The following is a 13,653-nucleotide window of genomic DNA, read 5'->3' as shown; positions in this document are numbered from 1 at the left end:
ATAAAGTTCAGAAAAATATGTCAGAACTTTATCTGTAAAATTGATTTCTGTCTAACAAGACAAATCTTTCTGACATAGGATATCGAAATGTTATAACATTTTCTCAAAGCCTATATTCTTTTCTTTTGAATTAAAAAAATATAACCGCTAAACATAGTTCTCTTTATGAGCTCTCGATGTGTTTGGGGAGTGTCTCTCTTTAAAAAAAGCCGTGTTCGGGGAGGATCTTCCTTCATGAGTTTTAGCTTGATTCTTTGTTTGTTTTGTCGGGCTCTGTTCACGTATGTAGGAACTGCTTCTTCAAAGCTCATGCTGCTTAGGTCTACAGTATTCTCATCAAAGAATCACAGACTGATAACGAACATAAGATTAGTATAGAAATTGCAGCCTAAATTAGAGGGAGAGAAAAGGTCTGCAGAATAAAGGGGCATTAAATATCCCAAGGTTCACTTAGGTCCATGATTTTAAGACTTCCATAGTTAGTTTTGCCTTCTCATTGTTGAAACAAGAAACGGTGTCCGTACCGGAAAATACAAACATTTATTGTTCCAACAATGAAAGTCAGTCGTCCTTATAATAAGAAGCATATTGCTTATTTGTACTCTAGTTCTTATTTGCAAATGAGATATTTCTGATGAGTCTTTCACTACCATGAAATGAAGTAGTTATTTATGTGTAAATATAATTAACCTGTACAGAACCATCAGAAACATTCACCCTTTACATCTGTACATCTGATTTTGTACATACCTATACAAGTTCTGTAGCATAATACCATTACAGGACATTGTAAAATCCAAACAGATTTTGGGGCATATTCCAACACATTTCATGGAATAGTATTCATTTCTTGGTTGCAGTGAGCACTAATGTAAACAAAAAGCCAGTTCAATTTTATTTTTCCTCCTGCATCCTTATTATCAGTCTCTTTACCAGGAAATGGTAGAGGACAAAAGAAAGTTCCAAGCATATTTGTTTACTTACTATCACATCTGCTAAAGCTAAACTTCAAGCATGAGTACATGTGATTTTTGAGGCCAGAATCTCATCCGTTTAGATTGACAAAGCTGGGAGACAGATGGGTCGGTTCCTCATTGGAAACAAATGTTTTTGCCAGTGCTTTCACCCTCGTGCTTGGAATTTGGATAATTTTACACAGCTACACTGAGTGTGAGAAGTTGTTAGTCTCACTGAAAAACTAAGAAACAGAGTGCTCTGGCACTTTGTCCATGAATATTCACCTTGTTGGTTTTGTTGTTGCTAGCGCAGTTTGCATTGTTGCTGTTGCTGTGATGGTGGCTATGGCGCTGTTATTAATAAAGGCACCCAGGGCTCCATCATTGTTACACTGCTCACAGATCAGTTATTATTATAAATAGGTTTTCATTTATTATTAATGTCTATTATTTATGTGATTCTGTTCTGAACTGAAAACAGAGAGGTCTGCTGTGTGCAAAACGTGAAGCCAAGAAGAGAAAAGAAAGTAAAGTTTCATATTTTGGCCACCAGATGTCCCCACTGCTTCATCTATGAATCCTTGCACTGTGGCCGCCATTGCAGGCTCTGTTTTATTTATTTATTTACTTTTGTTTTTTTTTACAGTCTTGTCCTCATGTTACCCTTTATGTTGCACTTGGACTGTCACAGCAAACAATGTTAACCAGGCTTGGCTTCTTTCAAGCTGTCCTTATTTCCTCTTGTCACACAACAACTGAGTTTATTTTGTACATGAATTATATACGGTAGAGAAGAATCTTTAATATATTTATTCAGTGAAGAGCATACATAATGGAGACCAGAGCAGCAATGTTTCTGCATTTTGTGCTGTGGGTGTCGAGGTGTTATGACATATTTATATTTCCATAAGAATCCATAACAATCTTTTCTAAGAAGACTAATGGCCTAATTTTGCATCGGCCAAACTCTCTCCAGCTTCACTGCCAAAACTCAGCGGCTAAAACTTCTCAGCCGCTTTGTTTTCCTCTCTCAGCAGCTGAGCTTACTCAGTTTTACACAATATGTGACCCATTTGTGCTGTAGCATTAGCAATTAACTCAATCACAGGCAGACAGCTCTGCCTCACCTCAGACTATATCCTGTCAATCACATTATCAAAATATCTGTCCTTGCTTTGTGTTGGTCCTATAGGTTATGCACATTATAGAGCTTTTAGAAATTATGCAACCTTTAATTATGTACCTACTGGTCCTCCGGATGTGGTGATGCGGTTCTTATTGTAATGTTGTTCCTTGAGGTCCAGACCAAAACCTGTGCCAGTTTGGGATGGGTTACCAGACATCTATGTCCAGCTATAACATTACTAGAGGACAGAGGGGTAGAGCTAGCATGGATTTGTCACCTGTTCACATAATAATGCCTCCTATAGTCATGCTTTGCAACAATGACACAGACCCACTAATGCATTTGGACAGTCCAGAATTTAGGGACAAGAGAAAATGGGTATATAAAGTTGTTCAAAATAAAAATGATGCAAAGCTGTAACCAGTTTTTTGTTGTCACTCAGTTCTGCTTCTGTGCTTTAGCCTTCCCACCCACAGCATGGAACAATAATGAAATATAATAAATATATTTAAAAAATTTAAGTCCTTGTGAGTCGAGAAGAGGAAATGTTCATTTTAATAAGGTTCATTTGCAGAGACAATTGCTTCCTTTCAGCCAAACTCGGCGAGCGTGCTTTGAACTCTTTTTGCCATTCAGATTTGAAACCAGAAGTGGAGCCGCCATCACACTGAATGTCACAGTGTGCCGCTTGTTTGCAGGGGGACAAAAGGAAGCTGGTAGGGCGGGGAATTCAGCCGAATGAGTGAGGAGCCCGCGGCACAATCCCAGCTTTTCTGGGAGGAAGGCGGAGACCCAGCGGGGGTTAAAAATGTTCTCCTTCACTTCCAGCATCTGCTCCCGGGGTTTCCGGGGGAACCGGAGCCAGAGAATTCCCTGTGAAATGCGCGGCTTGTGACGCAGTGCACGAGCGAGGTCACGGGTTTACAGTGTCCTCAGCTCACCCTCTTACTTCAAACGCGTCTGCTGATTAACAGCAACGGACGCGTTTAACGGGGGCCTGCTGAGAGTGTCGTTGGGAAAATAATGAGAAATGTTTGCGTCATATCATCATAGCCTTCTGAATTATTAAGCACAAAGACCTCTTTTGGGATCTAGTTTTTCAAATGTTTTTCAAAAAAGAATTATAAAGAACTGATTTGTTTCTGGTCAAAGCTTCTTTGTATTAAACCAGAAATCAGTTTGAATCTGTGAATAATTCAATTATTTGGACATAAATAATAACAGATGTTTCATCATGCAAACGGAGCTTTACCTCTGTCTCAAAATGTTGCTATTGTTTTAAACTTAAATCTGTGGGTTATTTATCTTGGACCACATGATGAATCACTAGATATTAAAAACTCCTGTAAAGACAATAAGAAATGTTTCCATAAACAATCATTTTCATATTCTTTAACTGCAAGGTATTATTCATCATAAAAAACAGTTCTGTTACCTAGCCGCAATTCAAGTTTTCTTCTTACATTTGGCTTTTCTCATTTGAATTGTGTTCAGCGTGTTATAGATCATTATAAATAGGCTTCGATGAGGGACTGCTGACTGCTCCATGTGGAACTGAACACCAGTGCAATTCCCATGAGCACCCTTCTCAAAGCCTGCAGAGGTAATCACGCCAAGTCAAATTACGAACACTTCCTTGTGTCTGCTCAGTGGTGCAAAGCCTCAGTCCAGCTATTATGCAAATGAAGAACAGCACAGGGTGTACAAATGACCTGCTTGTTTTGGCCACAGTGCATACATCCCTTTGAAAGATGAGTGAATATTATCTCATATTGTCTCATACCTCTGTGCAATGCCCAAATGAATAGAACTAAATCTATATGCCTTTCTTTTCATTCGACATTTGGAAAACATTTCCATGGAATGCAAACACACCCATTGTCATCTGCATGTATAACAGCAGCTGTATTGGCCAACACTTGTAAGGAGTAATGTCATGACATTACTCCTAACAAAGACCGTTTTCTCCTTTTATGTGTTAAAACATTCTGTTGGAAAAAACTATAATTTACTGTTTTATAGGAGGACTACATTTTCATGCGTACTAAAATGGTGTCATGTTTAGAAACTAGTAAGTGCTGCTGGCTCTGAAAGCCTTGGATTTGCTATGCATTGACCATAGGCAAACAGCAGATGGCAGTATGTACTTTGCTCTGTGCAACACCAAATCAGATTCCTGGTAACTGTGACAACCTCTGCAGGGAGGGGCCGAGGCAGGAGGGACAAAGAGAGCAAGGCGTGGCTCAACTCTGTGCCATCCCCCGCTTTCAGAATGTCAATGTCCACATCGGGATCACCTCATGTAGCCTAATTTCCTTTGGAATTTCCCAGAATTACTAGCAGCAGCCATTTATTCATGTTCTTTGATATTTCTTACCTCTCACATATAATCACAGTCATCATCAATAAATTATAGGTTCATATACTGTGCATTGCCGTATTGCAATGATTAGAAAAAATGGAGAAGCACCTCATGTTCATTCAGCTAACAGTGTAGACATTTTAAAATATTGTTGGGTAATGTTTTACAGTGCACAATAAGCCCTTCCCCTTTCAGTTACAGATGAATCTGTTTTCACATGCAACATAGTCCAGATGTGTACCACTTTTGTGGGTTTAATGCCTTTATTGAAACCTGTCCCCTTCAACATTGTTGATTCTCTGTTGTTAATAAGAGGTGATACATGCAAAATGGCCTGGGAAAGCAGGTATGTGTGATGTCTCATCCCTTCCCAATTATCATCCCTTCTCGTCTTCCTCAGGACAAATCCTGACAGAGTGCTAAACCTGCACAGTTTGCCCAGGGATGTTAAATTCATCAAAAACGCTGCTGGAAAAGTTTTTTCTGACATATGAGGGCGTGGCCATGGACCAAGTGCTCACAAATGGTGCCACACCCATGTTCGGGCCACGCCCAATATATGATACGTACGTTTATTTATTTATACGTGTATATTTGAGCTCCGCTCAGGCAGTGCGCCAGAATTTCGTTGCACACACCAGTACAATGACAATAAAGAAATTCTTTCTATTTTAGAATCTAGAATCTATAATTATTCTATTCTATTCTATTAATTCTGGTCAGTGTAAACTTTTAAAAGTTTTTAATTATGTTTCGGCGTGTGTTTGTCTGTGTGAGTTTGGCATTGGTTCTCTCATTAAAGGATTACACATGTACAGCACACATCACTGCAGTCGAATGGCTGACCGTGCAAAACTGTCCTTCAGGTCGAGTCTCAGTATCCCTTTTAGATAAATACGTACAGTTCCTGCCACGTGTTACCTGAAGCCCTCAGAATTTAGCATCGTTGCTGATCTAGGAAACGGCAGAATGTGGCATTGAGCCAGCACTGGATCCAGGGCAGAAAGCCATGGGGACTGAAGCAGGACGGTGGTCTCCTTCCAGCCATCAGAATATCTCTGCATTAGACAGTCATAGCAGGCAAGGACACTTGCCACTGTTGAGCTGATTTGAGTGTGCAGCTGCGTTGCACACTCATTGTTTCATCCATAATTATCGATTATTTCACATAGCGAGACGTGCCGCTAGCAGGGAGTGTGACGTACAACATAAAGACGGCAGTATGGGGGAGGAACTCCCTGAGGCGAGCATGTGCAGTAAGGACTGCTGCAGGAAAGGAACTCTTTCTATATTCTGACCGGATACGCTTTTCCTTAGAGATGTTACACATGTAGTTCAACATTCAATCAAGCGTCCTGAACTTTGACTTTGAAAATAAACGTCTTAATAAAAGGTTTTGTCTTACTACCTTTATTTTACTTTTCAAAGTCAATACATCTGTACATTCATTCAACACTTACGTTTAATAACACCTCTAAACTGAAGATTTGTGTTTTTCTTATTGTCATTTCAAATTAAAATTTGGAGGGATAAATTTGGATGTGTTTCTAGTTTTGTTACTACTTTTTCTTGATGTGCACAAGCCTGTGGAAAGAAATATACCAACGATGTGTGTGTATATACACACACATATATATGAGGCATTGTTTCAAATAATGGTATATTCATGGACATGTCTTGAATTTAAAACAGTGGTTTAGTTTCCTGAAAGTTAAAGATTATTATACATCAACAACAACAATTTTAGTGATGTGCATGTACGCATATTTATATCAAGTGTCCAGAGGTGCAAGCAAAATTATGGTATGATTCACAACTAACAATCAAAAGAGCGGCCTCGATTCGTGTCAGGCAACAATTCACAACATGCAGGATAAGCAGGCTGAAAATCTTCTATAAATCAAGCATTTTTCAATCCTGTCTGGTGTCACAGTGAAATTGCTCCCCCTTTCGGGAATAAATGATGCTTCTCCCCCCTCCTTTTCCGAGTGTTAGTGGTGAGGCTGGCCATTTGGTTCCATGTATTATTGATTAGAGTGCTTTGATTAACTGTTCCCACGGGGGTTCCTGTCTGGCTCCACACAGGCTTGGGTGAGCGGACTGCTAATGAGTGAGGCTCTACGGGAACAGAGATGTCACAGTGGCTGTGTGGAGCACAGCCACGCTGTGGCAGGTGCTTCCACCTGTACCCCAGCCAAAGGGCCGTACCTTCCGCCCTTTCCCCTGCACTCTTCAGAGAGAACGCCCGAGTGTCCTTTCACAGCATTCAGACACAACTGTTGGAGACGCACAGTGCCAGCTGGCTTTGCCAAAGACGGGGCCGTATAAACTCTGGGAAGAGGTCCACCGTAAGAAACAGATCCCACTTGTGCTGAGGAATGGAAGCCAAGCGGCCCCCGCTTTAGCCTGCATCGGTCTCTCCGGCCTTCATGTCGATGTCCAAATCTGAATGAATGGACACTGCCGTCTCTCGCTGGGCCATAGGTGTGCTTTGTATGCTTGTTGTTCTCCTCCCGCTTGATGCTTTGTCCATTTTGACCCTGAGGAGCCACCAGCTCTAAAACCCCCTCTATGACCTTCACAGAAGATGAACGTAAGGTGTGCACGAAAGTACAGAGTAAGCATATCCTAGGTCCTTAAATTAAAGAGGGTATGCAGACTAAGCTAGTCAGCAGGCCATAGCTCTAGGTGAAAATGTATGGGTTGTGCTCTTTGTGAAATTAATTAGTCATTTCGCAACTTCACAATTTACAGCACAGTTTTTTTTTCCAGGTCTGAAGACATTCACAACGTGTGAAAAGCAGGCTAAAAATTCAGTTCTATAAATAAAATGTGTGATTGAAAGATTAAGGACTTCTGAACCTTAAAAAATTAAGGCCAAATGAATGCTTTCATTTTTCTTTAATATTTTAGAATTCTCTCCAAATATGGACAGCTAAAATGGGACTGAAATGCGATAGTAGATCCAGTGTGAGCAAATCCTTGTAAATTGTAAATTAACAAAGCCATTAGCATTCATTCTAGAGCGATGGACACTGCATAATGGGTTGGGGAGGAGGGGGGGTGGTGTATAGATATTCTGTGGTTTTCCAGTTGTGGTACTTGCCATTTGCACTGCATTACAAGAATCAGTGAGCCAAGCCCATTGACTGAAAGACTATGCTTTTCAGCCAAAGGAACAAATCACACACAATCAGGCTTCAATTTAGAATTTCAAAGCAAATTTCCTTTGCAGCACTAAATGCAATGGAATTTATTTGTGTGTAGTTCATATCACATGATAGTTTCGAGCAAGCCCCATGTCATGAAGCCAGCAATGGCTTTAGCAGATGGGATATCACTGCAGCCATAGTGTAGGGCAAGTTGAAAAAGTTACCAAAGAATTGTATTCTATCTAACTCCCAGAGCACAATTAATAATGCCCTACTTTATAAGACAGTGATCCAAAAAATTAGACACATTACTCCTGACATACATACATAATCAGACGGGTATGTGTGGATACTTGTCCTCAATAAATAAAGCAAGTTGGCATGTCAATACAATACAATGTTCCCATCTTGAAAACTTTATCTTAAAAGAGAGAGTGCGTAGTCATTTCCAGGAATCCCTTGAATCAGGCTCCCATAGCTCATTGCGAAGTATTTGTTTATGATGTCTATGAGAAGTTGGGAATTGTATTACAATGCCAAATAAGAAGTTTTACCGAGCACAAAAAAATAAAAACTTCAAATGGTAAGCTTATGAAAATTAATCAAGCCTTATCTGGTATACAGTACATTACTACAACAATTAACATCAGCAACAAAGTAAGGGGTGAATATTCATTTTTGGGCATTTAGAACAGCTGGTTTAGATTTGCCCCAAAACTGCAGACAAAAAAAGTAAAGCCTTGCATTTTTATCAAGTTGTCAAAATTTTTATTTAATTTCATTTCTAGGCAAAGTGTTCATTCCCATTAGAGAAGTAGCAGAAAATTGTGAATTGACTCACATAAAATTTAGTGTAACAGAAAAACATATTGACTGCAAATGGACGAAAAATAAGAAATGTTTCACAGTTTGTGAAGAGAAGGGTTTGGAAGGTGATCGTGGCAGATGGAGGAATATAACTGTTCTTTTCCCTCTTCCCTAGGACCTGGCACGGGGAGGGACATTAACGGCTCCGCTTCCCTGACCCAGTCACTCTGGCTTCTACTGGCCTCCATCATCTGCCTTTTCTTCAAGTGTTAATAACACGGCAAAGCCCCATCCGAACCACCACTAAATTACAGTGAGACTGTTTGTACAGTGTAACAACGACCCCCCAAGTGCTGCGGCGCTAGGAAAAAGCAGTATTTAAAAATTAAACACAAAAGAGTGATTAAAATGTCTAGTTAAATACATTCAAAAATGGAAGAAAGGTTACATAAGGAACAAACAGTGTCATTTATAAGTTTCAGTTTTTGCAATATTTTTACTTTGCCGAAGTCTTGCTAACTGCCGTCAGTATTTTTGTTTTGCTTTTCTTTTTTGGTTTAGGGTTGAATTTGGGGAAAAGTTGCAAGGCATGCCATCAAGAAAAGCTGATGTATAAACATCCAAGTAAACTCAAATATGGCAGGGATTTCAAGTCAACTACAGCGGTCATGGATAACGGAGAGAATAACTGAAGTCATTTTTGAAGTAGCTTTTTTTTATCATTTCGTCATATAGTTTTACAAGGCTTCCAAGCTTATTTTAAAATTCCAAGCTTATTCTTTAATATTTCAATGAAAAGGTTATTGTAACTAGTGCATTATGATACAAAACCATGGCTGCCAAATGTAAGTAGTAAAATGACATTTAAAAAATAGTAAACACAAACATACTATAAACATGCTGTAAGGTAAGAGAGGCCTGAAAATGAGTAAACTCTCCGTGGTGTGTGTAGTTTAAAAAAAATAGACAAGGGGAAAACTTGCTCGTTGAATTGATGTTAACATCTCAATGAAAAAATAAAAAGATGTAAATATTGTCAAATATATCTCACACTGCTTGTCCCTCAATTCTGAATGGCCTCGTTACAGGAAGCAAAATGTTTTTGAAAAAGGCTAATATTGTACAGTACAGCAGAACAGGAAGTGGAAGTGTTTCTGAGGCTGATTCAGGAACTGCCTTTAAGTGCATACAGTAGCTCGTTGCATCATTTAAGGAGGGATTACTTCTTACAAAGCAAAAATACTGTACATAATAAATTTTTGTATTTTTCTTTAAGGAAAATGTCTGTTGATTTACTTATAAAACCAACAGTAATCATAATTGCCTAACATCCATTATGTATCCTGTAAGATTAAACATAATAGTAAGCATATGCTGAGCAGTTTCTCTATGGCAAGCTGTACTTAGCTTCAGAAATTGCCTGCCATATTTACTTTAACACCATAAACTTGTTGCATTTAATTTTGTATATGAATTACCGTGAGGTTGTATAGCTGGAACCTGGGTAGACATGTATGAGGCCAATGAATGAAGAAGTTTTTCATTTCTTATTTTATTTTAATCTAAGCTTTTGAAATCACTGTCTCGAATGTTTTAAGGATCTTTTTTTCCCCATTCTTTCATTTTATAGTGTATATACTTGAATCCAATGTCCATATATACAAAAAGAAAAATTTAATATATGTCCATGTTTCTAACTAGGTTAGTAATTTGTTGACGATTAACTTGTAGTGGTCTATGGTAGCATTATTTTGCACCATGTGATAAGCATTAGAGCATAATGTTTTTAAAAGGGTTTACTACGTTTTGTGCGCTTATTGTACCTCTCCGATTACAAACAGCTTTTCCCTGGAGTTTGAGGGATTTTCCCCAATTAAAATATTAGATTTATGATAGAATGTATGCATTTCGGTGACTGATGTTTAAAAAAATGCAATGGAGGTGCCCGTACATAGAAGGCCAATACAAACTGTAAACATGTTCATTTCTAATGTGCAGTCAAACCATCTGTCCAAATCAGACATTTATGATTTACAAAACAAAAAAATATACAGCACTTAAAAAACAGGTGTGTCAAATGAGTGTTTCTGAAAAAGAATTAAAATAAAAGTGAATGTGTAATTAATGCACATGTTTTATTGAAATGCATGTACATGCTGTATTCAAATCCAAGCATAAAGTGGTGCGGAACCATGCTATGAGAGTTTTAGTTTCCATTGTCAGTAATATCAGTAACTCCTGTCTCACTTCCTTTTAGCATCACCAGGAAATTTCACATTTCTTTCTGAGAAGAAAAGGATGGGTTCTAACACACAAAACTTGAGCATTGAGTTCATATATTGATATTACTCAAAATAAACGATGTGATGGAACATTTTTAAAAAAGGCATAATCTTTCAGCCAATGTACACAGGAATGGTGTCGGATAGACGTATTCTTCTTTTCACGCTCATGTCCTCTTCAGTTTCCTTTGGTTAGATGTAAGGTTCTCTGTCAGCTTTTGAAATGGTATGTATGAAAAGGTACCTAAGAACAAATTCAAGAAACAAAATAAAGGTGTTTGATTTCAATGTTCTGTATTTGAAAGTGGACTGAAATGCTTTGATAAGTTAACCTTTTTGAAGTCAGCTTAAATCCTAATATCTTAATGGTAAAATTGTGTTTATCGCCCTGTAACATGCTAAAATAAAATGATATTATCCGTATTGTTAATTCTCACATGAAGAGTTGTGTTTTGCTACTTGTTCATGCAGAATTGTGTAACCCCTCTAAAATTTTCCTGATCTGTGAAGCAATTCACATACAGAGAGAGAGAGACAAGCACACATGCACGCATATACACACCCTTCCATGCTATCATTGTTGAAATCTTGGCTTTAATTTAGAAGTTGATAGCTGAAGGATGCAGCAGTTGCTATTTGATGAAATGACAGTTGGTGTTCTTGTGAAGGTGACCAAATGCCTAAGCACATAACACATGGCACCATGTTAAACGTTTTAGAGAAAAAGTCACCTAAGTATTTTTATACATTAATAATGTGTGTTTTATCATCATTATATGACATTTTTGACAAGGGTAACTTGGATTTTTTTTTTCTTTTGTGTGAAATCATGTATCATGCAAATATTTTCCTGTATTCAATCATATAACTTTGCTGATTTACATTTAGCCAGCTATGTAAAACAGCAAAATATAACTAACACAAAGCATATGGTTAAATTTGAGTCATTTTCACAACTGAACATGGTTAACCTCATGGGTCACTTATTTACTCATCAAAAGGTAAACCAGCAGCTCAGCAAGCTAGCAAAAACCTCACTAATGCTCTTCTGTCTGAATGGAAGCAAATCCCTCCGGAAATGCTCCAACATCTAGTATAAAGCCTTCCCAGAATCGTGGAGGTTGTTATAGTAGCAAAGGGTGAACTAACTCCATATTAATGCCCATAATTTGGATGACATGTTGGATGTGATGTGTCCACATGCTTTTGACCGTGTAGTATATAAATAAGAAATGTAATAAAGCATAATAAAGCATAAAAATGCTAAATCCTAAAGTTTTAAAAAGAACTACAGTCACAGGAACCGTTTGGCAGGATTCAATCAAACACACAAAAATAGGGATTCAATAAAACACATGTACTCCCTAAGGGCATATGCAATTAAGTAAATCCAACACAAACCTTCCCTGATTAATCCAGCGTTGTATCTCAACACAGTCTGCATTGCTCACATAATGTCAATATGGCACCAGAAGTCAGGGGTTTCAACCCTGGTTTCATTTACACCTGCTTGCACATATACTGTACACATACCACTTTCAATTCTGTGCTTTTACATATTAGGACATAACTAATCCTCATCTAGTCCTCGCCAAATCCTATCATCTAAACTCATATGACTCTTAATCCACAAATTTCACTTTGTCATCATTTATTCAACCAAATATATGCCAATATGCAGAAGCCATGTGTGAAACCCAATGATTCATTAGCTTGTAAAAAACCCCTTTTGCAGGGATAACCTGAAGTAATCATTTTCTAAATGCATAATCAGTTTGCTACATCACGCTGGAGGAAGTCTGGCCAACTCCTCACAAAACTGCTGCAACTAATTCAATTCATTAATATTATTACTGTTTATTATTATTCTTTCATTACTGAATGTAAGCATTGTTTGGCTTTGTTTCTTATTTTTTCACACTCCTGCATGATTGAAATGCAAATCCAAATTTGGGCTGAGCATCAAATTTTCTCTCCAGTACCTTCCCTCCCTCCGCTCTCAATAGCTTGTCTGATGAAATAAGCATAATTATCGCAATTAGCTTAAAACTCCCTGGCTATGATTGAAACAAGTGTGTGGTTCATCCAGAAGTAGCAGTCACGCACAAGCTCTACTGCCGTGCTTATTCAGCAGTCCTACATGCACCACTCACCAACCACTCAACCATTTTCCAACCATTCACCACTGTTTACACAGCTGTACTTTGTGCAGACCCTTCTAAAGGCCAGTTTGGGCACACCAGAGGATATGCTGGCTGTGTGGTCAGTTCTAATGCGGTCATGTAGCTTGACCCATTAGAGCAGGATGTGAACTGGGTCTCATTGTTTGAAGCAAAGCTGCCAAATATTCCAGTGTGCATAAAAAGGATGCAGCTAGTATATCATGTGCCTTCAAGAACATAGACCTCAGTCTTCAAAAATGAAGAGTGTGTTACACTGCAAAGCATAAGCCTTCAAACGCAGTTCACAAAAACACACTCTCAGGAGACACGCTCATTGGCATAATCAATAAATGGCTTCAGATCGCTACTCGCTTCTGCATCAGTTCTGAGTTCAAAGGAGAAGGACGACACTCATAGCTTGAGTCACAGGTATATTGTGAGGTATTCCTCACATCTACAGCTTCAACACGCTGCCGTGCAGTGCGGCTCGCATTAACATTTCAAAAAGCTTTCTGATCTGGTACTTCCAATTACTTCAGCTACTTCCAGTTTCATCAACTCAATCAGTTCAGCCAGATTTGAATGTAAATGCATAACACTGCTAATTGACAACATGCACGGTTTACTTAGCACACCTGCAAAATGCACCCTGTTGTGCATCTGTATATAGAACACTCAAGTGATCTGTCCCACTTGCTGGAACTAATTGATGCCCCTATTATTTTTGGTGTCCATTTCAGTTTGGTTTTAGATCACAGTATTGGTAAATACTAGTAAATGTCATAGAAACTTCTGCTAAATAAAAC

General features: G+C 38.4%; 1 protein-coding gene across 10 annotated transcripts in view; it reads left to right on the top strand.

The window, feature by feature from the left end:
- Positions 1–11,121, top strand: part of lsamp (limbic system associated membrane protein) — an 878,287-nt gene extending 867,166 nt beyond the window's left edge. For all 10 annotated transcript variants that reach the window (XM_064303053.1, XM_064303058.1, XM_064303059.1 and 7 more), the window contains one exon: positions 8,579–11,121. In XM_064303053.1, the coding sequence (XP_064159123.1) occupies positions 8,579–8,676 (98 nt within the window). In that variant the 3' untranslated portion in view covers positions 8,677–11,121. The remainder of the gene's footprint in view (positions 1–8,578) is intronic.
- The last annotated feature ends 2,532 nt before the right edge of the window (positions 11,122–13,653 follow it).

The sequence above is a fragment of the Anguilla rostrata genome, chromosome 12 (assembly GCF_018555375.3).
Source record: "Anguilla rostrata isolate EN2019 chromosome 12, ASM1855537v3, whole genome shotgun sequence".
Taxonomy (NCBI): Eukaryota; Metazoa; Chordata; class Actinopteri; order Anguilliformes; family Anguillidae; genus Anguilla; species Anguilla rostrata.
Note: the sequence above shows the minus strand (reverse complement) of the source record. Positions and strands in the feature narration are given on the sequence as shown.